This window comes from Doryrhamphus excisus, linkage group LG12 (genome assembly GCF_037039965.1).
Source record: "Doryrhamphus excisus strain RoL-2023G ecotype Guam linkage group LG12, RoL_Dexc_Guam_v1.1, whole genome shotgun sequence".
Taxonomy (NCBI): domain Eukaryota; kingdom Metazoa; phylum Chordata; class Actinopteri; order Syngnathiformes; family Syngnathidae; genus Doryrhamphus; species Doryrhamphus excisus.
Window position 1 is genome coordinate 13457502 of NC_136368.1, and position 27338 is coordinate 13484839.

A 27338-nucleotide genomic window follows, 5' to 3' on the forward strand; every position below is an offset into this window, starting at 1 on the left:
GCGACCCTCTGAGGATAAGCGGTAGAAAATTAATGAATGAATAAAGCCCTTGTCTAGTATAAAGATAACTGAATGAGCACATAATACAAAAATCCTGCAGCATTTTAAGCACAAAATTGAGTTCTAACTGGTCTGGCAAATGTGCTACAAATGCTATGTGCTACATTTTGCCATAATCAAAAGTGATTGGGGATATACCTTTATTTCATAACAGAAACATATTTTTCATTCATTCATTCATTTTCTACCGCTTCTCCTCACAAGGGTCGCGGGGGTGCTGGAGCCTATCCCAGCTGTCTTTGGGCGAGAGTTGGGGTACACCCTGGACTGGTCACCAGCCAATCACAGGGCACATATAGACAAACAACCATTCACACTCACATTCATACCTATGGACAATTTGGAGTCGCCAATTAACCTAGCATGTTTTTGGAATGTGGGAGGAAACCGGAGTACCCAGAGAAAACCCACGCATGCGCGGGGAGAACATGCAAACTCCACACAGAGATGGCCGAGGGTGGAATTGAACCCTGGTCTCCTAGCTGCGAGGTCTGCACGCTAACCACTCGACCTGTTCCAATTTGAATTGTAGTCAGTCGTCGCCAATCAATGAGATCAACAGTTTGGCATAAAGGCATTGGTTTGACTAAAATGCCTGACCAAAAGCCACGCAAGGAGTCTTGACAGCAGCTCGTCGCTCAGAACATGACAACATGATGAGCAGGGCACTCAGTACGCTAACCTGATTAGAACCAGGCCAAGGCCCACTCAATTAATCGCAGCGATTGACTGATGCGGTCCCACACAGCTGCTGCTGTCCTGCCGAAGGAGGCAAATGAGCATTGATTGAGACACGCACAGCATTTCTAGGAAAGACTTCCCATGCTCACTTACCCCCCAAAAAAGCAGTGAGCCTCACGTCTTCCCACATCCACAATAATGACTTTCATGAGAAGTCGCGTTAATCTACTAATAGCATAATTATGCTAAGTAGATGCTCTGACTGATGAAGCATTTGACACATTTTTCTATTTGCAAGATGCAGGCAATCAATCATATTGTATAAACTAATCACATCATTATTGATGGGGGGGAAAGGAAAACTACATAAATGTTCCTAATGCTCCTCCTAGCTTTGCTGTATTCATAAAAAGCTCAGAAGATCCCACAAAGCCACGCCCACTTGCATGTTTGAATACAAACTGGGAGATGAACACAAAGTAAGACAAATACCCGGTACTCCCAACACAACGCCAAACGAGTATGAGACCACTTTATTTATACACAATGATTTTGCAGTTGACTCACTGCTCTACATTAAATAGAAAACAAACACAATAATTGCTCCAATTAACGGGTCTATTAAATTAACCACCACGTCTTCTACAGTTGCATGGTGTGTGCTCTAAAAAAGCAAATAACTGCTCGGGTTTCTAATTAGTCTGTGTTCACAAAACATTGCTGTGGCTGTAGGCAACCTCCTTGTGTTGTTTTTTTAACTCCACAAGATGGAAGTACCATATCTTAAGTCATTGGCATCCAGAAAATGTGTATTTGAGTTAAAGGGGACATATTATGCTCATTTTTCTGACCTTGGTATTGAGTTGTGGACTCCTATAGAGCAGCTAAAGGCAATAACCGGCACAGAAACCATTCTAGATCTTCCAGAATCTGCACCTATTCCAGCTGTATTTCATTTGATTTGTGCTTCCCGCCAAAACAGTGTTTTAATTTATTCCACCCAAGGCCTGCCTCCAGGCACGCCCACTCCGCTGTGATTGGTCACACGCCCAAAGTGCTTCTGACAAACAATAAACTGTTCTTTAAAATAATTGAATAAGAGAGATGGAAGTAATACAATAATAGTAGCAGCAAATAATACTGCAATAACACACATATTGTACAGTATATATATATTGCACAGAGATTTTATGTATGTATGATATGACGCAGAGATATTGCACACCAGGAAAAGAAATAGTCCATATATTAGTTAATGAAAGTACTGAGTTCAATTAAGACCCTGTCCTTTTTGCACTTTAAGTACCCCAGATATAATAACTGCATTTTTGTTATGTATATGTACTGTACAATATACACACATTGGGGTGCAAAACATCATTCAAACACGTGTGGCCTTCGCCATTTTCCAATAGAGTCTCATTCAGGCAGTAATATCACATCTTTCAGGGACATATTGCAATATAATGGAAAAGCCCCTCCTCCCATGAGCCACATCCAGCAGGCCCCCAGCCCCCAACCCACTCCACTCCAACCATTCTCCTCGTATTGCGCAACCCCCCACCCCGTCTGACAGCCGCGAAAAGGAGTCCACAATGGATTCTTGACATCAGTGCAGTTAATTACAATGACTGTACACGGCGCTGTTGGAGATGTGTAATTATTAGCACATTGGCCAGTGGGGGGGGGGGCACTCTCTGAGACAAGCCGTGAGCTGAGCCTTGTCTTGACGTGACAAAAGCTAGAGACACAAAGGCATGGTTTTTCATCTCCTCAGCTCCCCTATCCACCGTCTGTTTGGTTTGTCTTGGTTTGGTCTGTGTGTGTGTGTGTGTGTGTTTGTGTGCGTGTGCGTGTACGTGTGTGCATGTGTGATGGTGTGTGAACAACGCACCCCACTCCCCTCTCCTATCATGCAGATGACATTATTATTATTATTATTATTATTATTATTATATTGTAGATGCAAATCTACTGTCATTAAACAGTGAAGCCACTGATGAAGTGGAACACACTAAAAGTATTGGGACATGTGGCTATTCCACCCATAGGACGTGATATTGGAACTTGGTACCCCTTGTGTAGTTCATTACACTCTTCTTGGAGGATTTTCTACAAAAAAAATTATACTGTACTGGGGTCAAAGGTCACAGAGAGAGTTGCCTAGCTCACCATCTTTTCTGTAGTCCAGTCCAAATATGCTTGCTAGGATCAACTTTGATAAAAAAAAAGGACTGCTCTCAATTATTATTATTACGTTAGAAGGATGTCTGAGCACCATTGTGCAAAGTCAAGTACAATATGTGACATACCCACTAAACCTATACTGTACCATAAATTAACACATTACGCCTACAAGAAGTGAAAACTGAAAGAAATGTGGACTCAGTACAACCACTTCCACACTTCTACAAGACTTTTTTTTCCCTCAATTCATCCAGGAGCACTAACAGTATGACATGTCAGAGGTCAGCGAGAGAGTTGCCTTTGTCTCCACAAGTAATATCCCTCAAAAATGTATGATAGACTATTTATTTCATTTTAATTTATCTTTTATTTAAAAAAAAAAAACAATGGACCCACTCTCAAAATGTTGTCTGTCAAACAATAAGTGAATACAAAACAAAGCAATTCCACCTACTGTAAGTGGAAAGCACAGCTTCTTTGGAATTTGTTTTCCATTTATGAAGTCAGCTGGGATAGGCTCCAGCTCCCCCGCGACCCTTCGTGAGGATAAGCGGTAGAAAATGAATGAATGAATGAAGTCAGAATTAAGTGTTTGATGATTCTTCCACACCAAACTCCTCCGAGCTTTGTGCAATGGACCTTCATCCAACTGTTGCCACAAAAGTTAGAAGCCTATATTTGTCTCAAAATGTCTTGCTAAGACGAAGAACAATTATCACTGAGGGATAAGAAGAAGAGCCTGAATGCAACACAAGTATCTCACACCCGCCCACCTGCTCAGCATGGGCCCAAACACACTGGGACTGCTCATCGCGTCTGTTCGTAATAAAACACCCTCGCTGAAAAGGAAAATCTAAAAAGACTCAAAGTGAGCTTCAGAGCTGAACTGAACTACAAAACCACTCCAAGGAGTGTGGTCACCTCAGAAGCCTGAGCATGTGCACATGATGTACCCACCCCCTTGCTGCATGGTGCACATGCAGCCAAAAGGCAACAACAAGCTTTTATTCACTACATGCCCTTGCCACAGAAGAAACACTGGAATGGAAATGTAGAAATCTGCTGCTGAATGTTTGCAATCACAGAATAAATTGTAATATTATTACAAATTATTCATTACTAGTGGGTAGTACGGCTGTATGTTAGTGTAAAACTAACTTGTTTATAGGAACATCGTGACTACTCACGGGTGCCATCGAAGCGTGTGGCGATAGTGTCCAGGAAGGTGTTCTGCGGGGCCAGCAGCCCTCTCATCACCGGCATCCTGCTCCGGGTCGACTGGGTCCTCCTGGCTCGGCGCCCCGGGGCTGCACTGGACTCCTCCCCCCGTTGCTCAGACCCAAAGCTCGGCAGGAAGCGGGAGGTGCCCGGTGCGCATCCCAGCCCCTGGAGGAGCGCACCGATCCGAGAAACGCGCGGCGGCTCCACCTTGGCACCGCGGGGGTTGTGACCATAATCGAGCCCAGAACAGAGAGCGAGCAGGTGGGTAAGCGTTATGGCGGGAGCCTTGGCGCACCTTCCGCCTTCCTGAGCGGTGCGTAAAGGTAAACGTGTTATTTACGCACAAAAAAAGGCGGAGAGACGCGGCAAAGGATGGCTAGAGGGAGTACGAATGTGTGGTGCTGATGGTGTGTGAGTGAATCTTATAGCAACAAGCCCCTCCTCATCCCTCTTCTCGCTCTCTCCTTTCTCCCCCTCTCTTGGTTATCAAGAGAGAGCAGATGCAGAGTCACATGACGCCTTGGAGGTCCTGATGTGGTCCTCTTTACAAGTAGAAGGCAGACGACAAAGAGATTTGTGTGGGTGCGTAATTGCGCGCGTAATTGACTTTTTGGACCACACAAAATTCACCATTCAGCATATTTTCAAGTATGCGTGGTTAGGCATGTTGAAAAGAAAGCAGTATAACATATAAATGTCCTCAACCGGATTAAACAATACACAGTTTTAACAGTTTCAACACGCATAAAATGGTCGCCTGTAATGTTGCAATGCAGGTTTTTCTTTTAAATCAAAAGTTGTAGAAAAGACGAGCTTTGCAAGAAAATACTGCTATTGGAAGAAAGACACCTGTCTCTTTTTTTGTCTTTCCTCAGGACCACATGGCTGCTGTGAAGCGAACAAGAGGAGGCCTTCATACACAGTCATCTTCTGCCCTCTAGTGGAATAAAAGTGTATTTATAAACATCAAAATGATTGTATACTAAAGTAACATAATTTGTTGCAATTATTAAGAAAATGTATTTAGCACTGTACAAAGCAATGAGTATTTTTTATTGAATCCTCAAACATAAAACTGTAGCCATTTGTTTAAGAACTCATGTTTTATTCTATTTTATTTTCTAGTTCTAAATAATGTCAGTATTTATCTTTTAATTATCCACAGGGCTGCTGTGAAGCGAACAAGAGGAGGCCTTCATACACAGTCATCTTCTGCCCTCTAGTGGAATAAAAGTGTATTTATAAACATCAAAATGATTGTATACTAAAGTAACATATTTTGTTGCTATTATTAAGAAAAAATATTTAGCACTGTACAAAGCAATGAGTATTTTTTTATTGAATCCTCAAACATAAAATTGTAGCAATTTGTTTAAAACTCATGTTTTATTCTATTTTATTTTCTAGTTCTAAATAATTTCAGTATTTAAACAGTTTTAAATATTTTTCTTTTAATTATTATTAGGTGTGGGTTCACAAAACTGTGGGCTATGGGTTCTCCACTTGTGCATAGAGTTTGCATGATCTTTTGGTCATGTATGAATGAGTTCATTCATTCATTCATTTTCTACCGCTTTTTCCTCACGAGGGTGTATGAATGAGTTGTTTTTCAATATGTGCCCTGATATTGGCTGGCGACCAATACAGGTTTGTACCACGCCTCTCACCCAAAGGCAGCAGGGATAGGCTCACATATTCGCCCGAGGATAAGCGGCATAGAAAACGGATGGAACGTTGCATTCACTGCTTAAAAGCAAACGGGCAATCTCGCCTCATATAACGCTACGCCCATTCGGTCTTGTGATCACCTATGATTGGCTGTTTAGTTTCCTCCTCTTCTCTAATTGGTCAATGGCTTGTCAAGCTAGCTCGATTGGGAAGGAAGCCGGTTACCTACGTGCCTGCTGCTCCTTCTTCCAAGCTGTCACAAGTTCTCGGCTCGGACATTTGTGCAAATCACACGTTTTTTTTCCCTTTTACTCGCTAGATAAGGTAAGGATATATGGGCTTTAGCGGCGTTGTCTCGGCTAGAGATGGCGAGCAGAACCCGGAAATGTTTTGTTTACTCTATTGTTCGGGGTTAGCAAACTGTAAGGAAGCTAAAGGCTCTTTTAAATACTGCACTAATTCCTACGATTTAAGAAAGAAAACACCAAACTTTTTGAAAGTGTGTACAAGCACTTTTTTTGGCTTGACCAATCCGCTTATTAGCTCTTGTCCAATTTTACTTCCTGTTCCTATTCTTCTGTCTGTCTTTGCACCACCACCACTACATAAGCTTGTTATTGTGGTGTAACGATTCATAAGTCATCTGTTTAGAAGCTAATGCTATTGCTGCTGGGGACAGGACAGAGGAGGTTTAAGCAGGGCTATTGTGCTAGTCTATACGTTGCCACTCCTCCCCCATACTCTGTGAATGAACCCATTGAACCAGTTTTTCCTTTTCCCTCCGCAACTTTACAATGGATGCTTCATAATTGTAACATTCATATCCCTTGTGCTTGCGCAGACGCGGCAATGGCAGCCAAAATCCAGTCAGGATCAGTGGTGGAGATGCAAGGAGATGAAATGACTCGTGTCATCTGGGAGCTTATTAAGGAGAAGCTCATCTTCCCCTACCTGGAGCTGGACTTGCACAGGTAATAAGCAGCGAAGATTGCGCTTGGAATGATTGGTATTTCTGGATTTTGCTGCGTAAAGTGGCCATCCTGTGCCTGTGGTCCCTTTTTAAAATTGGATTTATAATTGCACATGCTGTGCTGCAGTTTCGGATTTGATGTATTTTTTTTCTCCTGCACCCTCGTGTTTTCTTTCCCTACAGAGTTTGACAGGCAGATGCTTCATAATGCACATTATACCTCTTTTAAGACTTTTACATGATTACATTATGAAACAGGTTAGTCTGCAGTTGCACAAATCCATGTAAAACTGTATAAAAAACGACATCAGCCAGAATAACCACGAGCTCACCGACCTGTCGCCGTCAGTCACGTGACCAGAAGTGAGTCTTCCTCGATAGTTTGGTGTGTCACATGGTTCCGTCTGTGTTTCTGTTTACAGAGCCACACTTAGGTGTGCCTTGTGTAGGTTTTCACCCAGTGACTCCTTCCTGTCTGGATGCAAATATTTACTAATTTGACAGTGAGGACACAAATTTTATTAAACCTGCCAAAAAAAAAACAATCCTTGGAAAGTTTCTGTGTGGATGGGGCATTAACAGTCATTCAAGTGTAAAAAGAAGTTGACCAACACTAATAGCAAAATATAGAAAAGCAATAAAATGTTTGATCTTATCATGACTAAAAAAAACATATAATTGTTTTCATGTTTGCATGTGGTGTTGGGGGGAAAAAAGGGCTGATCACGCATTCCTTGAGAACATTCCAACATTTCTGGCTTAGCTGTGGAGATTAGGAAAGTTTAGGATGTATGTCAGTAGCGCAAATACCTTGGCAACCTACACACAGCTCGTCAAACCTGTTCTGGTTTGCTCAAAGCTTTCTTTGGTTGGTATATATATATTTCTCACACAAAGCATGGCGTTCAGGACATGGATCATGCAAGAAGGAAGCACAACCAGTCGGGTCGGTGGATAAGTGTCTGTCCTTCAGCTTGTCGTGTCTTGAATGAAGTACAAATAGCAGATTGAACGACGAGAGATTTTATTCGCTGCCTTTAATGGGTCGACATCCCTTGATTGCCAACCTTTTTTACATCCACTTCCTGCTAATAATACGTAACTTTGAGATGAATTCTGAGGATAAGTGGCATAGAAAATTGATGGATGGATGGAGATCAATTCTAAGTCATCTGTCCATCATTTCCCCACTCAGCTATGACCTCGGAATGGAGAACCGCGATGCCACTAATGACCAAGTGACGGTGGATGCGGCTGAGGCTGTACGGCGCTACAATGTGGGCATCAAGTGCGCCACTATCACTCCGGACGAGAAGCGTGTGGAGGAGTTCAAGCTGAAGCAGATGTGGCGTTCGCCTAACGGAACCATCCGGAACATCTTGGGCGGCACCGTTTTCCGGGAGGCTATAATCTGCCGGAACATCCCCCGTCTGGTTCCCGGGTGGGTGAAGCCCATCATTATCGGCAGGCACGCCCATGGAGACCAGGTAAAAATTAAAAAAAATGCATTTCTTAAATGTATCTATCTAGCTTCTTGGGAGACAATATGATGGGTACAGATTACCCAACATGCCTTGTGGGTTGCAGATGCGGCTATATTTAGGTACGTATGTAGTTTAATGTGTAATTCTTATTTTGCTGCCTGCATAGTCTGTGTGGTGCGGTTCTGTTGTTTCATTCGTGTTGACTTATGTTGCTGTTCTCACGGCGAGTTATATAGTCTTTCGTGTTGATAACCTCCTGCCTGTTTGTGCTGTTTGTTACTGTTGGCTCATTTTCAAATAGAGTGCTTCTTTAAAGCAAGCTAAAGATGCTAGCGACCATTTCCTGTGCGACATAAGCCCACCACAATATCCCATGAAACGTAGACTGTCTTCATAGGGAGTATTAAAACTCAGAGCACGTAACGACCTCACCAGTTCATTAAAAATGCTCTAAAATACTGTTTACTTTCAGTTTACTTTCGTAGCATTGTCCCTTGAGATTTTGTTGTAGCAAGAGCCTTGTTTGAGTGCTACTGTGGAGTAAAACAAACTGAATGCATAATGACTTGTTCAATGGCTATCTATGATCACTGTGAGTCGTGTTATCACTCACTGGTCTGTAGATGTAAAGTCAAAGATTATATTTCATCAGTTGTCCTTTGGACCGCCATAGTCAGTCCCTGCAGGCAGAATTGAGAGGCTGCCCTGTAAAAACGGACCAAAGTCAACAGTGCAGGAACTATTTAGGTGAAGAGTCACATGGCATATTGTGTAATTTGTATATGAAAAGCATGGCTGTGTCTTACAGTCAGCAAACAGGGGTTCATGACTGTACATACTGTATTGGTTTATCATGTGGATACATTGATTTTTTATTTTTTTTTCAACACAGTACAAAGCCACTGACTTTGTGGTTCCTGAGCCAGGCAAAGTTGAGATGATCTACACGCCCTTAAGAGGGGAGCCGGTCAAGTTTGTCGTACACAATTTTGAAGGTATGCAGTCTGTTGGTGTGTACATTCAAGCATTCTGTGATCGTCACACTTTCTGATATCATTGTTCGATGTCAGAACTCCACTTGTTAAAGAAAGCCATGGTGGTTGAGCACAAACTTTAATGAAACTTAACTTAATGAAACTTAAATGACTTTATGTCATTGTTTTCTATTTGTTGGTCTTTTTCTTTAAATTTTATTTAGGGTTGTCCGATATTGGCATTTTTTGCCAATAACCAATATTGTCCAACTCTCAATTTCCGATACCGATATCATCCAATATTCATACCGTTATGTGTAACATGACATATCTCCTATGGTGATATAACCTCAACGAAAAGCAGACTTGCTGGCGCATCATGCGGTCATGGGGGGGCCCCACTCGGTGGTGAACCCTGATCTAATCTAATAATCACACCGGTCACTTTTTATTACAAATGTTGATACAAAATTGGAGAATCATCAATGTCGAACTGTGCAGTGGGGAAGGTCATCTATTTACAAATTCAACGCTGTTTTGAGGGAAATTTATCTGCAGTTACTTTCAGATGAAACATCACAATTCAGTTTTGCTCAGTTTGGATACACAGACACAGAAATTAAAAATAACTGGGAGCAAAGCCAAATTATCTTTTCTAAGTCCTGCTCTCAATTTTTTTTGGAGTCGCCAATTAACCTAGCATGTTTTTGGAATGTGGGAGGAAACCGGAGTACCCGGAGAAAACCCACGCATGCACGGGGAGAAAATGCAAACTCCACACAGAGATGGCCGAGGGTGGAATTGAACCTGGGTCTCCTAGCTGTGAGGTCTTCGTGCTAACCACTAGACCACTGTGACGCCCATACTGAAACAGCTAAACATGTAATAGGACAGTGAATGTCCTTCATGCCCTTGTCGTACTTGTCATGACCTTGGACCTTAACATTTTTTAAACTGTCACCATCCTTATTATGTAGTTGAGTAGTCCTGATCTATTGTGTGTGTGTGTGTGTGTGTGTGCAGGCACGGGTGGTGTGGCTTTGGGGATGTACAACACGGACAAGTCCATCCGGGACTTTGCTCACAGCTCTTTTCAGATGGCCCTGACTAAATCCTGGCCTCTCTACCTCAGCACCAAGAACACCATCCTGAAGAAGTATGACGGGCGATTCAAGGACATATTCCAGGAGATCTATGAGAAGTATGAACACATACACACGCGCACATACAAAGAAGACACCACATTGGTGACCCTCGCTCTAAAAATATGTGTTGTATTCGACCATGAAACGGCATGATTTATTAATTACCGTAATATGTTTTGGAAAAAGTGAGTGAAGCTGCAAAATTTCAAGTGCAAACTGGCAAGGGATTAATGTGATTGTAACAGTCAATTTTTATTGCAAATGTTAATCTGAAATTGGAGGGGACTACTACTACAACTACTCCTGTTTTTTTGTCATCAGATGATGGTCTTGGATGATAACCCCCGCAAATAGCAGGGAACTATTGTGTTTAGAAATTATTACTGACCTGGAGTAAATGAGGTGTGTATTCTGCGGGCAAAAATATATTTTTTCTGAGAGCTTAAGCACAAGATGTCTGGGTTTTTCACAAATAATAAGAAATCGTAACTTGGCGAGAACCCACTACATATACACACTCTTTTGTTGACATTGTTGTGTTACCTCAGGGAATACCGCGTTCAGTTTGAGGCCAAAGGAATTTGGTACGAGCACCGACTGATTGACGACATGGTGGCCCAGGCTATGAAATCTGAAGGCGGCTTCATTTGGGCCTGCAAGAACTACGATGGGGACGTCCAATCTGACTCTGTAGCACAAGGTCGGTGGTCCAGTAGACGACACATCAGCAAATGAATGAGAAATACAGAAGCAACTCTTCCCCGGTTGCAGGCTACGGCTCTTTGGGAATGATGACCAGCGTGTTGATCTGTCCTGACGGGCGTACTGTGGAGTCAGAAGCTGCGCATGGCACGGTGACACGCCACTATAGACAACACCAGCAGGGCAAAGAAACCTCCACGAACCCCATCGGTAGCAAACACCCTAAATTAGCCAGATAGCAGTTTGAGATGATAACAGACAATTTCTTTACTGCGTCTCGTTTTGTTGCCACAGCCTCCATCTTTGCGTGGACCAGGGGCCTCCTCCATCGGGCCAAACTGGACAACAACAAGGAGCTGGGTGTCTTCTCTGAAGCACTGGAGGCTGTTTGTATCGAGACCATCGAGGCCGGCTTCATGACCAAGGATTTGGCCATCTGCATCAAGGGGCTGCCAAAGTCAGTGGCGGAATAAGTAGAAAACATGGTGCCACGTAGCTGTGTTCTGTAAACAAGCATGGTGCACATTTTGCCGTATCTCTACCCAAATGACTGAGCCGTACCACATAATGGTGACATTAGGGTTTACTTTTCTAATTCAGAGAATAGATGCTCCGATATTTAATGAAGGGTTCTTTCATGTATTCTCCACATGTGAACGGCTTCCCCCTCCTTACAAGCTCATGTGCCGCCACAACACGAGCAGCTGTAGTTGAATTGAAGCGTTTATCCACTTCTTGAAAGTACTGTAGTACTACTCTGCTCAACCTTCCATAGTAGTTCCAAAGCCATGGCTCGCTAACCCTGCCTTAGCCCAATTTGGCAGTTGTGTTTATCACTTTTGTGCATCAGGTCTTTGCTTGCAAGTTGCTTATATCACGACTGCCTTCTAGTGGTCAGTAGTCCGCATTACACAAGGTCACCATATGGCACTTGATTTCAGTATCTTGTAATAAATAATAATGTTTTCTCTGCTTGCAGCGTGACACGCTCCGACTACCTAAACACCTTTGAGTTCCTGGACAAGCTGGCGGAGAACCTGAAGGCAAAGATGGCCAAACAACCCAAGCTGTGATCATGCTTACAGATACATACTCGTCATAGATATACACACTACCACTGAAGGCCACCCCTGCCAAGTGACCCTCGGAGCCAGCAAGAACCAGGCCAGGACGTAGAACTACTATTATTCCATCACATAAGGAACTGCAGTCATAACAGGATGTGGACCGCCACTGCTGTTGGTGGGACAAAAGGCAAACTGAAGGCAGACTTCTAAAGTGGTCGAACTGTACAACATAGATGGCTCATTGATTATAATTGGCAAAAAAAAAAATTAAGACGAGTTTTAAATGTAGTTTTTAAGTATTTGTGGATAATGCATATATTGATTCCATGCAAGTCTAAGTCAACAGTCCTTTTTCACGTTTAACCTGATATGACAAGAATTCATGTTTTTAATGGTACTTTAAAATGTGTTAATCAAATTAAATATTTTGTCTTGAAATTTGTTTTGTGGGACTCTTGCAGCATCCGACAGGCAACGGCAGACCAAGCGGCTTCGGCAGTGGTCGAGGCAAAAACTCGGGTGTGGGTAGGTGTTGGGTGAGCCCATGGAGCCCCATTTTCAGTCCACCTCAAAGTAGTTCTGACAAACTTTTTCACGAAGGAAGAAGTGAAGAAGTGCCCGTCCACACTCTTTACAGTGAGGACGAAGGCCTGAGAACACAGTCAGGAAGTGGAAGGAACACTTTGCCATCTGAAACCCACTGACATACCTTCCGAGTTTCACCCTGAATTCCTCATCTGGATGCTGAGGGTCTTGGGTGACACAAGGGGTGCATGGGAGTTACCCTGACCAGTCTACATGTGCTTTGTACTAGCATTTAACTGTATCTCTGGCAGTGACCTGTGGGGGCTTTCCGGCAGTACGAGACCTGTCTTCTCCCCTTAAGACAGCTGGGATAGGCTCCAGCATACCCTCGACCTTAGTAAAGACAAAGGGTACAAAAATGGTTGCACGGGTTGGAGAACTACAATAGAATTGCTAGTTTTCTTTATGTTAAACTGTTGTTTATTAAATTGTATTTGTTCTTTAGAATAGCATTGTTAGGACCATAGAATAATGACCAGGTTAGTGTTTAGCGTTCAATCACCAAAATGTGGAACCAAACGTGCATACACCTTTATCTGTATAATAATACATAATATAATGTATAATACACACCCAGTCTGCAGTTAGTGTCTCTCGTTCACATTTGTTTTATGCATAAAAGATGGATAGTCATCGGTTTGAAACCTCCACAAATGTGGGAAATGTGAAGATGAACACGTCTGACAGTAGAAGAGTTGACAGAAGGACGCAAGAGTAAGTAAGTATTGTTACTTTCATGACGTTTTATTGTTCATTCTTCATTCATCAACCGAGGGCTGCATGGTATCCTGATGATACAGTATAAATTAAATATCAAATATTGCTTTATAAAAATGTAAAAATTATTTTTTTGGACACCCATTATTAATGTAGTGCTTTGATTATTTGTGAGGCAATCTATCATAGCAATGTGCGTTTAGTGTTTTTTGTTTTTTACTATTAAATGTAATTTGTAATTTCATTTAATTTCAGTGTCAGTTTTTTCCAAGCGGAACCTTCTGTAATCGCTAGTTCTTTGTTTGGTTAATTAAACATGGGATGGCCATGGGTGGAATCGAACTCCGGTTTCCTAGCTGTGTGGCCTGCGCACTAACCACTCGTCACCTTGCAGCCAAGTTTTGTTTTCTTATTTAGTTATTATATTTTTTGGGATTGATGTTGCATTTTTATGTCTTTTGTGTTTACCTTGACAAACACAGTTTTTTGTACAGTATATATTGTTTTTAAATCACTAAGCATGTATTATTAACCTGGTTTTTTCAGCTGAAACAAGAAATATTGGCCCAGAAGAAGAGAAAAGAGGAGGATGACGAGCTTCAGCTGGAAAGAGATGAACAAAGAAAAAAGGTAATTTTAAAAAATCACAAATAATCACGCTTAGAAATTTTTTTTTGCCCCAGTACTAATAAGAGAGTTCATAGTGTCAGAGTTCATGGAGCAGTACCATGTGTAGCACCTAGATGGCGCTAAAGACAAGCAAGATGACTTATTGAAGGCACGCTCTTTACCCTGGTCACTTCATTTGGTACATCTGGACAGTCTTACTGAGATCCGATTAACATGCTATAAGATCGTCTCTGGTTTTCACTTTCATGAAGCATGTAAAACAGCATGTTTGTACCACACAAAGTCACATATATTACTGTGATGCTTTGCAGGCCGAGCATCATGAAGAGAGGAAGCAGGCGTTGGAGCGGCGCAGGCAGGATCAGCTCGGGCAGGATAGCGTCAGGTGAGCAATTTCCGGTGACGTGCAGTCACATCCATGGCTGAGGAGGCACTCCTTAGGAGTTTTTTAATGTTAATATAGGTTGCTCATTAGGAGGTTAACCAAAAACGTGAAGAATAATTCACTTTGGTGAAAAAACATCTTTTAGATACAGTAGAGCCTTGGTTAGCATCATTAATTTGTTACAGACGGTCCGACTCTTAACTGAAACAGATGCTAACGGCATCACACAGACATCACATTCCTGTTTTGCCATGAGTTATTTCTCGGATTGAACAATATTTCTCACAGTTTTGTGATAAAAATAGGAACATTAGGAATACAGTTGGACTAGGGCAATGTATTAGTAACATGGGAAGAAGTGCACCGTAATGGACGCTAACCAGAAAATTTACACAAACCAAGGCAAGATATTGGCGTACTTTCACATTAATTAGGGAAAGAAAAAAAGCGCTAACCTATAAATGACCTATAAATGTAGTTAGAATGTTGTATTCTCGTGTTAAATGATACCAAAGTTTCAGATAATCAGGTTTGTGCATTTGTGCAAGTAAGCCCTGGAAGAAGTTTGGGATGGCTCAAAACTTTTTTGTTTTAGAGGGCACTGCCAAACAGTTGTTTTAAGATCTCACAGAGGGGTGGGCTTCTTTATGGGCGTGGCTGTAGGCCAAGAAGTATAAACTCATCACACAGCATCCTAACATTCAAAGGGTACAAGTATAAAATAAATTACGAAAACGAGAAAAATAACTATATTAATGTATTTCCGAGCAAAGAATCTGAGCTAAGCATTTCTTTGGAGGACATTCGGTATAGAAAATGGATGGATGAATGGACTGAACTGTAATGCTGCCTCTGAGGGAAGAGTCCAGAGGGAAGCTGACGTCATTGCAGCACCCTGGCAGGCACCAATTCTTTTCACACAAAATGTTGTGCAATAAATGAATTAACAGTGTTTCTTCTGGTTGCAATAGTGCATGCTATTTTTAAACTTTTATTCTTTCAAAGACACGATTAATTAATTCCACAGTGAATAGAATTATTCTAACATTCAAATTAATCAATTATTATCCCTATCCCTACTGGCTAATGCAACGCAAGGTGTACAGTACAATTAACTTATTTTTATACTTGAATGACAGTCAATGATAAAGTGTAAGGTAAAACATTATAGTTAAAACATTCATTCATTCATTTTCTCCCGCTTATCCTCACTAGGGTCGCGGGGGTGCTGGAGCCTATCCCAGCTGTCAGGCGAGAGGCAGGGTACACCCTGGACTGGTCGCCAGCCAATCACAGGGCACATAGAAAACCCACGCATGCACGGGGAGAACATGCAAACTCACCACAGTGATGGCCGAGGGTGGAATTGAACACAGGTCTCCTAGCTGTGTGGCCCACGTGCTAACCACTCGATCACCTTGCAGCCCATAGTTAAAATATTCATTCATTCATTCATTCATTCATTCATTCATTCATTCATTCATTCATTCATTTTCTACCGCTTTTCCTCACAAGGGTCGCGGGGGTGCTGGAGCCTATCCCAGCTGTCTTCGGGCAAGAGGCGGGGTACATCCTGGACTAGTCGCCAGCCAATCACAGGGCACATAGAAGAAAACCCACGCATGCATGGGGAGAACATGCAAACTCAACACAGAGATGGCCGAGGGTGGAATTGAACTCGGGTCTCCTAGCTGTGTGGCCCGCGTGCTAACCACTTGACCACCTTGCAGCCCATAGTTAAAACAGATTAATAAAAATATATTTAATGGAATGGAATGGTTGAAATCTGATGCCTAGTATCTTCAATAAATATTCCTGCAATATTTCCAGAGCCGGACCAGGACCAGGACAAGGATGAGGATCAAGATCTGGATGAGGACCAGGACCTTTAATGAAACTTGTGGTCAACTTTCCAGACATGAGCCAACATCCTCACTCATTGTAATGGTGACTACCAGCAGACACACACTTTACTCATGCACACTCTCATTTGATTGGTGCATTTCAAGGGGGCGTGGCCAAATTGCAATTATGAAAGGTCCATCATTGATACACACAGAGGGCTTTCTTGCTGCTTTTGATCCTTTGAATGTTTGGTATCTTCTACTATCTGTCTGCATGTACTAGTGAGTCATTTTTGTAATATGTTTTGGATTCAAATATAGTTTTTTTTTTTGTTGTTATGGGTCAGCACCGGCCCGTGACTCATCATCTTCAACACATATTTGTGGCTCTTGATTGAATCATTGTGTGCAGCTGCAAGAAAGACCGTTCCACCCAATAAATAATAAAAAAAAACATTTTATGACCGTAATATTATAATGTAAAGACACCGCTGGGAGAGGACTGGCTATCATATTTAAATGAAATGAAATGTCTTATTAATTTATTACAACATCTTGACATCTTCTCGGCTTTTATTAACGGAAACATCATGTCATTTTTGTGTTTTCTGAGTCTCTCCTCACAAATCCCAAATAATGTCATTAAATTGTGCAGATGATTCAAATTAAACCCTGCTCTTTGTGTCTTAATGAATCGAAGATCAACACGCCCAGACTGGGAAATCAAAACAATAGTTGAAAATGAAGACAGATAGCATGAATAACTTCACTTGTGGGGAATTTTCCAGTTCAGCTTCCTCGTACAGTGGAACCTCATATGGAATTCAATCAAAGCTTTCTGGAAGAATGTGCCTCAAAAGTCCAACTAAATCTTTGCCTTTAAAAAAATTAAAAAATTTTTACTTAAAAAAAATCAGATTAGGGCGGCACGGTGGACGAGTGGTTAGCGCGCAGACCTCACAGCTAGGAGACCAGGGTTCAATTCCACCCTCGGCCATCTCTGTGTGGAGTTTGCATGTTCTCCCCGTGCATGCGTGGGTTTTCTCCGGGTACTCCGGTTTCCTCCCACATTCCAAAAACATGCTAGGTTAATTGGCGACTCCAAATTGTCCATATGTATGAATGTGAGTGTGAATGGTTGTTTGTCTATATGTGCCCGGTGATTGGCTGGCGACCAGTCCAGGGTGTAACCCCGCCTCTCGCCCAAAGACAGCTGGGATAGGCACCCCCTGCGACCCTCGTGAGGATAAGCGGTAGAAAATGAATGAATGAATGAAAAATCATATTATTACTTTGTTGACATTGTTTTTTTTGTGAATGATACCACCACTGAAGAGAGGTCACGGTTCAGTACACATGTATATCGAACAATATGTAACACAGAAGAACACTTCTGGTTACCACCTTGGTGTCATTCCTCCTACTTTGCTTGCATGCATGAATTAGAGTGTATGAGTGTACATGCGTCAAGATGCCTTAAAGTGCATTTAAAAACTCTAAATTGAATTTATGATCTCGGTCAAAGTGACTACATTCCTACTGACAATGTTCTACAAAATGTGTCATGAATTGTATCATGGACTTATTTGATAACCCTATCAAAAAAAATGTATTTAAAATATTTATTTATTTATTTGTAATATTTACTCACCCGCTAAGAATGCACTACCACGTGGATCTCCATCAGATACATTATATTCTTATTACATGATGCTTTTATTTGTCTTATATTGTACAGGATATATTGTACTTTTAAGGTGGGGAAAAATGTACAAAAATGAGACAATACAAGGACTTGTGTTGCTCCAAAGTGCAGAAGAAGGAACAGTACTTAAACACACCACAGGCCACAATATTAGGCACACATGCACTAATCTAAGAGCTGTATAATGACAAACTTTAATTGTATTTATGCATGTTGAAAGTTCATTCATTCATTTTCTACCGCTTATCCTCACTATAGGGAACGGGTATGCTGGAGCCTATCCCAGCTGTCTTCGGGCGAGAGGTAGGGTACACCCTGGACTTGTCGCCAGCCAATCACAAGGCACATATAGACAAACTGTGGCCGTCATAAATCCTTTAGAAACTGTACAATTTGAAGTAACATTCTCTCAAGTGTAAAAATAAGTTAAGCACTGATGTTCCTTGTGCTATCTCACATTCTTAATTTCATTCATTTTCTACCGCTTTTCCTCACGAGGGTCACTGGGATGCTGGAGCCTATCCCAGCTGTCTTTGGGCGAAAGGCGGGGTACACCCTGGACTGGTCGCCAGCCAATCACAGGACACATATAGACAAACAACCATTCACGCTCACATTCATACCTATGGACAATTTGGAGTCACCAATTAACCTAGCATGTTTTTGGAATGTGGGAGGAAACCGGAGTACCCGGAGAAAACCCATGCATGCACGGGGAGAACATGCAAACTCCACACAGAGAATCAAACCCAGGTCTTCTCAATTTCATGACTGTGTGGCCTACACGCTAACCACTCAGATGTACGGACGCATGGAGAGAACATGCAAACTCCCCGCACGGAGATGCCCGAGTGGGGAATCGAACATCCTAGCTGTGTGGTCTGTGCCACTGGTACCACCGTGGAGCCCCAACCATATGTATGACAATTTAAAACGACTATAATTTTAAAAATGTCACCTAAAACATTGCCTGTACAGGAGGATGCTGACAGTTTGACTCCGGGCGAATTCCCGACCAGTCCAGAGTATACCCCGCCTCGTGCCCAAAGACAACTGGGATAGGCTCCAGCACACCAGCAAACCTAGTGAGAACAAGCAGCATAGACAATAGATGAATGGATGGATTCCCTTTATATGATTTCTTATGTGGGGAAAAGGGTGTTGAAATGAGGAATAACTTGGAAAAGCAACTGAGGTTCCCAATGTTTTATTCCGTCCAATACAGGAATGCTTTGAATGTTTAGTACCGTTGCAGATGACGCATCTTTGTGCGCCTCAGTTGTCTGTGTTGTTTTGAAACAAACCGACTTGTGAAGGGGAAAATGTTGTTTTTGTTGGCATGTGTGTTTGTACAGCACTACAAGATGAGGTGACCTTATTCCGACGCGGAGACCCACCCTCTGGGAATCCCCCCTGACTCCAACACATTGCATCGATGCTGGTGTGTTTGTGTTGTTGTTCATGTTGATGTTGTGTCGTCGACCTGATCAAAGTCATGTTTTTTTTTTATTTACCTGTCTCCCTGCATTTTCCCATCTGAAGCAAACCTCAATTGTTCTTCTCTCGCAACACAAGATGAATAATTCACATTTGCACTACTGTTTGTAATTAGAGACGTGTTCCAAAGCCAAAGTAGGTTGCGCATTACTCACCACATCATCCTCCGCTGTCTGTTTGGACAGCAGCTCCAAGCTTTGTGCAAAAGGTCACACAACTACTTTAACAACTTTCGTGGATAAACAACATAAATGCCATAACTATAAAGCAGAGACAGCAGCTTTGGAGTAAGTGATTGCCATGTTATGATTTGTAATTATAAGCATACACTGTGCCAAAGTAGTAACCATCCACCCGACAATCTGACCTTTCAACTTAAAATGTCAAACAGAGTTGTTATTCCTAAAATGGATTGTGTTCTTGCTTTGCATATTTGGATGTTCTGATCAAGATTTTTTGCTGCCGATACCGATAATCCATGACTGAAATCGTCCGATACCAATACCGATCACATACTAGATGCAGTGTAAATGTTGAAATATATATTATATTAGGGGTCAACAAGGGTTTTTCTTGTGAGAGTTACTTTCAATGGGCGGCACGGCAGTGGAGTGGTTAGCGCGCAGTCCTCACTCAGCTAGGAGAACCAGGGTTCGATTCCATCCTCGGCCATCTCTGTGTGGAGTTGCATGTTTTCCCCGTGCATGCGTGGGTTTTCTCCGGTTTCCTCCCACATTCCAAAAACATGCTAGGTTAATTGGTGACTCCAAATTGTCCGTAGGTATGAATGTGAGTGTGAATGGTTGTTTGACTATATGTGCCCTGTGATTGGCTGGCGACCAGTCCAGGGTGTACCGACAGCTGGGATAGGCTCCAGCACCCCCGCGACCCATGTGAGGAAAAGCGGTAGAAAATGAATGAATGAATGAGTTACTTTCAATGTCGATATCAGCCGATACCGATCTGTGGCCGATCTATCGGTGCACCCCTAAAATATATGCATGCATACACACACAGAACCACAGTGAGAGCCATTATCTACAAATGGTGAAAACATGGAACGGCGGGGAACCTTCCCAGATTGTCCGGCCAACCAAAATGACCCCAAGAGCGCAGCAACAGGTTTTCTAAGAGACAACATCCAAGGAACAGCAGGCCTCACTTAAGGTCAGTGTTTGTGACTCTTTCATAATGGGCAGTGGGCAAAAACGGCCTGCATGGTTGAGTTCTAAGACCGAAACCACTGCTGAACAAAAACATAAAGGGTCATCTCAATTTTGCCAGAAAAGTAATTGATAATTCATGGATTCCATAGATCATTCCATGGATCAACCATTGATTTTGCTGTCTTCCCCTACCTTTGGGGAAATACTCTGTGGTCTGACGAAACAAACTTTAACTTTCTGGATGGTGTGTGTCCTATTACAAGTGGTATAAAGCAAAATATGGTGGTGGTAGTGTGATGGTCTGGGGCTGTTTTGCTGCTCCAGGAACTGGAAGACTTGCTGAGATCAACTATGGATTCTGCTGTTTTCCCCTACCTTTGGGGAAATACTGTGTGGTCTGACGAAACAAACTTTAACTTTCTGGATGGTGTGTGTCCCATTACATGTGGTATAAAGTAAAATAGTAAAATATGGTGGTGGTAGTGTGATGGTCTGGGGCTGTTTTGCTGCTCCAGGAACTGGAAAACTTGCCATGGATTCTGCTGTCTTCCCAAAAAAAATCTATAAATACCAAGCTGAAACAAACTTGGGTTCTGCAGCAGGACAATAATCCAAAGTACACCGGCAAGTCCACCTATGACTGGTGTGGAGTGGCCTGAATCCTATTGAGATGCTGTGGCATGACCTTAAAAAGTCTTGGCTTAGGGTTAGGGTAACCCCCATGCTGGAAAACCCTCTAATGTGCCTGAATTACAACAATTCAGTAAAAAATTCCCCCACAGCACCATAAGAGACTCATTGCAAGTTATTGCAACCGCTTGATTGCTGTTGTTGGTGCTAAGGGTGGCCCAATGAGTTATTAAATTTAGGGGAGAATGACTTTTTCGCCATGTAGGCTTGGATTTTTGTCTCAATAATAATATTTTTTGCCTTAATAACAAAAAGTGTATTTAAAAACTGCATTTTGTGTTGAGTGGTGTTTTTATTGATGCATATTCGTTTAATGAAGTGAAACATTTATGTATGACAAAAACAAAACAGAAATCATGTCACGGTGCGGTGCGACCCCAGGATGCAGAGAGCAGGACCAAATGCAGGTAAATAATATTTATTGCGTGCAATAATAGCAGCAGCAGGAAAAAAGCAACCCAGGTAGCGGACGGACAAACAACAACAATCCCACACAGGGAGAAGCACACACCTGAATTAAATAGACGGGACAAATTAGGGACAGGTGTGGGTGGCTATGGCAACGAAGGCAGACCAGGCAAAACAGGAAGTCCAATACAAAATAAGTGTCCAAAACGGAAACCAAAGCCTAGGAGGTAACCTGTCACGTGGGAACCAACACAGGGCGTGACAAATCTGTGTTTGTACAATTGTTTAAAAATCCCCAAAAAGAAGTCAACAATCATGTTTGTGAACTGCAATAGAGGTCATGGAGGTTGCAGTCACCAACAAGACTATATTTAAATAGTATATACATTTTACAGCGGTGAGGATAATGATGATGATGTATGGTTCTCAATCAATTTTCTTTGACATCCCAGAAAAAGTCCGCACAGGAAGGACGGGACACTTCAGAAATCCTTTTGCCTCTTGGATGCACCCGCTCACTCTCGCTCTCTTCTCGCTCGCTCTCTTGCCCACGTCTGTCACTACGCCGCAATGAAAGCCACAAAAACGTCAGCCAAGAAAAACACCAGCGTGTCAAGTTGACTTTTTCATGCGTGCGTCCTAATGAAGTGTGTGTTTATAGTGGCGGCCCATCTGTAGCTTCAGAGTTCCATGGTCACATGATGCCCTCTGTGACCTCTATGAAATGACTTAAGACACATCGATTCCCCACCACCGTAAATAGTACAGACCCAAATGCACCTTAGTGGCGGTTTGCCCTGTTTGCTTGTCGGGCTGGGGTGTTAATCTGCGATGCGGTTTCTTCTATATGTTTTTCAAGTTGAGGTTTTGGGATTTGGGACACGACCAAAGCGAGGGGAGGCGGGGCTGCTTGTGGCTCCGGGGGAGTCGACTGGTTTTCTTATGGAGTCTTCATATAGATGTCCTCGGCATCGTTGCATTTTATATGATGGACACTATGATGATTATGTTAATCTTAAGGTTGCCTTATAACCGCAAAAGCATATAAATACTTGCTGTTGTTGCTAAAATATGATGGCAGATTATACTGCTAACATATTTTATAAACATTTCATTATTATTCCATTTATCCCTTTTCTATGCCGCTTGTCCTCATCTTTAGGGTGAGAGGCGGGGTACACCCTGGACTGGTCGCCAGCCAATCACAGGGCACATATAGACAAACAACCATTCACACTCACATTCATACCTATGGACAATTTGGAGTCACCAATTAACCTAGCATGTTTTTGGAATGTGGGAGGAAACCGGAGTACCCGGAGAAAACCCACGCATGCATAGGTAGAACATGCAAACTCCACACAGAGATGGCCGAGGGGGGAATTGAACCCTGGTTTCCTAGCTGTGAGGTCTGTGCGCTAACCACTAGACCGCCGTGCTGCCCACTGCTAACATATTTTAGAAAAATGTCATTATTATTCCATTTATCCCTTTTCTATGCCGCTTGTCCTCATCATTAGGGTGAGAGGCGGGGTACACCCTGGACTGGTCGCCAGCCAATCACAGGGCACATATAGACAAACAACCATTCACACTCACATTCATACCTATGGACAATTTGGAGTCACCAATTAACCTAGCATGTTTTTGGAATGTAGGAGTACCCGGAGAAAACCCATGCAAAGAACATGCAAACTCCACATAGAGATGGCCGAGGGTGGAATTGAACCCTGGTCTCTTAGCTGTGAGGTCTGCGCGCTAACCACTACACCTCCGTAAACCATAGTACTCAGAGAAAATCCATGCATGCACAGGGAGAACATGGTAACTCCCCCGAGGGGGGAATCAAACCCACGTCTCTCAGCTGTATTTAAAAATGCAAACAAAGCTTATTGTTTTGGCGATCAAGTCACCGAACAATTACTGACACCACATTCATAACCGTGACAGAGTGGAGTCGTATTTAGCTATACCGCCATCTGCTGTACCTGATCAGACGCTGCCCCTCTAGCTCCTTTAAGACAAGACTCACCATTGCCCCATTTTTAGCCACCGTTACTCCACCACATTAAAACAACAATAAAAGCTCCATGCCCCGAAAGGAGAGAACTTTAAACCTAAATCACAATGCTTTTGACACTCTAATCCTCTGTGGGAAAACGTTTTGCCCACTTTTGGACTTGAGCACAAAAAGTCTTCCAGCGAGATTTATAACAGCTGGACGGTGTTTCACAGCCGCTGATGATTTGTGACATGGAGGAAAGGTCTTCATTGAGGAGCATGGAAGACTTAACGACCGAACCCATAAACACGGGTCAGTCCCTCCAAGAAACTCTTTGACTTAATAATGCTGTCCTTTCCTTTTCGGACCCCGGCCCTGACTGACCCGAGATCGACCCAAAGCTGTGGTCGCTCTGGGCTGATGGCTCTCAACCCTCGCCCTCGCTTTGGCTTGGCACGTCATCAAGCAAGGACATTTTTCCAGGACTGAATGCTTAGTCAGTATACTGCAGCAAGCTATGTTTGTTTGTGCCTGAGCCAACGCACCAGGATTGCCCTCTTCCAACTAAGAACAGGTCTTCCCAAACCACGTGGTCAACTGCTATTGTCAATATGAAAACATGAGAAATCTGTCTATTTATAGCGACATTTTGTAGTATTGTTAACTTTATTGTTACAGTTTTTCTCGATGGTTTGAACACATTTTCTGAAAGGACACCTCATATTCTCAGAACTCTACACACAAATCCAAAAATCACTCACACATTTCTGAAAACCCCTCAATTCTCCTGCAAAATGAAACTTTACATCCAAAACAGTCTTATTGTTAGACCGCTAATTGTAAAAATGTGTGCCAGGTGTTTACCCATGTGATGAGTCAGTGTGAATAATAGGAATATTAATTTTACTGTTTTGAGTGGCATTGTGTTCTTTGTGAAAACAAGAAGTTTACTTCATGAAAATTGTGCCAAAACTCAGAGAATTGTGTGTAGCGTTTTGAAAAAAGTGTGTTGTAGATTTACAGTCTGAGTGTAAAGCAGGAATTGTGCTTATAGTTTAGCAGACTCGGTTCATGGAGTTGGTGCATTGGTTACATGTTGTAGTCATTGTGTCTCAGGCATCACAAATTGTGTGTAAACAATCGAGAAAAACTGTAACAACAGCAACATGCAGGCATGTCAAGTGGCCCTTTTTACCATTTCCCCCGGGAAATGACCATATATTGCCCTTTTTTGACAAAAGGTGTCTAGTATGTTAACATAACACATTAAAAGGCCTTATTAATAACATGATTGATAGCCCATGGTCCGCCCCCAAGGAGTCCTAACAGAAGGAACTAAAAACCACACTACCTGATGAAGTACTGGCAGCTAGTATTGTGGTGTCAATTAGTACAAGACAAGGCTTGCATAAAACTAATTACCGTAAACATTAATATAATTGGTGTGTGTAACAGATGGGAAGAATCTCCAGCTGACAATTCTCACATGTTTTGTCTCAGGCTTGCCATATTTTGGTCAGACATCTTTAATATGCTTAATATAGCATATACCAATGATTCTAAAAAATACTGGGTCAGGACCCAAAAGTGGGTATGCAACTGTTTTTAGTGGGTTGTGGGTCTTTGCCCAAGCAGGAGGACTGAATGTGCTTTGCTTTTTCTTTTGCTTAGGATTGGGAAATGTAAAAATTCACGATATTTGACAATTAAACTTCATTCATTCATTCATTCATTCATTCATTTTCTACCGCTTTTCCTCACGAGGGTCGCGGGAGGTGCTGGAGCCTATCCCAGCTGTCTTCGGGCGAGAGGCGGGGTACACCCCGGACTGGTCGCCAGCCAATCACAGGGCACATATAGACAAACAACCATTCACACTCACATTCATACCTATGGACAATTTGGAGTCACCAATTAACCTAGCATGTTTTTGGAATGTGGGAGGAAACCGGAGTACCTGGAGAAAACCCACGCATGCACGGGGAGAACATGCAAACTCCACACAGAGATGGCCGAGGGTGGAATTGAACCCTGGTCCCCTAGCTGTGAGGTCTGCACGCTAACCACTCGCCCACCGTGCCACCCACAATTAAACTTTCTAACTTTAATTTGAATTGTAGTGCATGAGAACATGGTAAAACAAAACTAGCTCTTTGACCACATGGTCATTTATGAGTAAGTCCATCATATTGCACAGTGCTCTGATGGAGTCATTGTAAACAACAGTAAGGTAAGGATAACACACATGACAGCTGATTATTAACATTTTAAAGCACATGCAGAGGTAGATAAATCTGCTGGATGCTGACTCATCACGATACTTCAAATGCAGCTGCTGCCATCTTGTGGAGAAAAAAACTACATCATGAGGTTGTCTACAGCCACAGCTGCTAATGCCGGTTTTATTTGCCCCATGTGAGAAGAAACCCGGTGGTTATTTGCTCTTGCAGATAGTGTTTATAGGAACCTGCAGTTAAATGAATAAAGTTCATTCATGTAAATACATTTACAGTATCATTAAATTAAGAATGGGCTGCACGGTGGACGAGTGGTTAGGTCACAGACCTCACAGCTAGGAGACCAGGGTTCAATTCCACCCTCGGCCATCTCTGTCTGGAGTTTGCATGTTCCCCCCTTTCATGTATGGGTTTTTTCCAGGTACTCCGGTTTCCTCCCACATTCCAAAAAAAGTTAAATGGCGAATCCAAATTGTCCATAGGTATGAATGTGAGTGTGAATGGTTGTTTGTCTATATGTGCCCTGTGATTGGCTGGCGACCAGTCCAGGGTGTACCCCGCCTCTCGCCCAAAGACAGCTGGGATAGGCTCCAGCACCCCCTCGTGAGGAAAAGCGGTAGAAAATGAATGAATGAATATTACCAGTCTGCTAACTTTCCACAATGCCGCTTTTGCACTTTAGCAACAACATAACGCGTCCCAACAGATAGCTGTTTCTATTTTTAGCTCAGTGTGGGCCTTACGCTCACTTGCAGTATGCTCTTCATCAGCCTTTTGCAAGATGACAAGCCTGACAACACCGCCGAAGCATCTGGAAGAAATATCAACAAGATCATTAAGACGTACAGTATGTTACAGCGGTGATGAAAGCAGCAGAGGGGAAAAAACAGAGGAGGGAGAAAAGACAGTGTCGCAGCACTATGAGAGCAATGACACCCACGAGGCCTGTCCTGTAGGATTATCAGTGAAAGCATTATTATTCTGTTATGATGTCATTTAACATGTGTGGGGTGGGTGAATCACACATGATGAGGTGCCGTGACGGCCGCACCTTGGAAAAGGAAACACTCTTGGCTTTATCCTGCTTTCATTCCACATGGGGCGAGGTTGCGCTCATCACACGTGTGTCTACGTGTGCATCTTGCAGCAGAAAAGAGAAGCAATAACGGTTTTAAATGAGATGAATCCTCCACACAAGACACACACTAAGCGCAAGAGTCGTGTGTGTGTGTGTGTGTGTGTGAGTGAGGCTTTCCTGGCAATGTCGCTCCAAGTTCCACTAAATGTGTCTGAGGTTGGAGACGCAACGGCGA

At 42.6% G+C, this 27338-nt stretch overlaps 2 protein-coding genes across 3 annotated transcripts in view; one reads left to right on the forward strand and one right to left on the reverse strand.

The window, feature by feature from the left end:
- Positions 1 to 7167, reverse strand: part of kcnh3 (potassium voltage-gated channel, subfamily H (eag-related), member 3) — an 84230-nt gene extending 77063 nt beyond the window's left edge. Inside the window, exons 1-2 of one of the 2 annotated variants that reach the window (XM_078795498.1) lie at positions 7124 to 7167; positions 4116 to 4455 (exon numbers count right to left, since the gene is read on the reverse strand). In XM_078795498.1, the coding sequence (XP_078651624.1) occupies positions 4116 to 4191 (76 nt within the window). In that variant the 5' untranslated portion in view covers positions 4192 to 4455; positions 7124 to 7167. Of the gene's footprint in view, positions 1 to 4115; positions 4548 to 7123 lie in introns of those variants that run through there. The other variant, XM_058081687.2, reaches the window with a different exon arrangement.
- Positions 6007 to 12658, forward strand: idh1 (isocitrate dehydrogenase (NADP(+)) 1). The gene is made up of 9 exons (XM_058081689.2): positions 6007 to 6141; positions 6659 to 6788; positions 7983 to 8274; positions 9164 to 9266; positions 10269 to 10446; positions 10939 to 11090; positions 11162 to 11302; positions 11387 to 11549; positions 12072 to 12658. The coding sequence occupies exons 2-9, from the start codon at positions 6667 to 6669 to the stop codon at positions 12163 to 12165; spliced, it is 1245 nt and encodes a 414-aa protein (XP_057937672.2). The 5' UTR covers positions 6007 to 6141; positions 6659 to 6666; the 3' UTR covers positions 12166 to 12658.
- The last annotated feature ends 14680 nt before the right edge of the window (positions 12659 to 27338 follow it).

Coding starts and splice junctions, on each gene's coding strand:
- idh1 (XM_058081689.2), top strand. CDS start 6,667: ATGGCAGCCAAAATCCAGTCAGGATCAGTGGTGGAGATGCAAGGAGAT. Junction 6,789..7,982: donor CTGGAGCTGGACTTGCACAG/GTAATAAGCAGC, acceptor TTCCCCACTCAG/CTATGACCTCGGAATGGAGA. Junction 11,303..11,386: donor AACCTCCACGAACCCCATCG/GTAGCAAACACC, acceptor TTGTTGCCACAG/CCTCCATCTTTGCGTGGACC.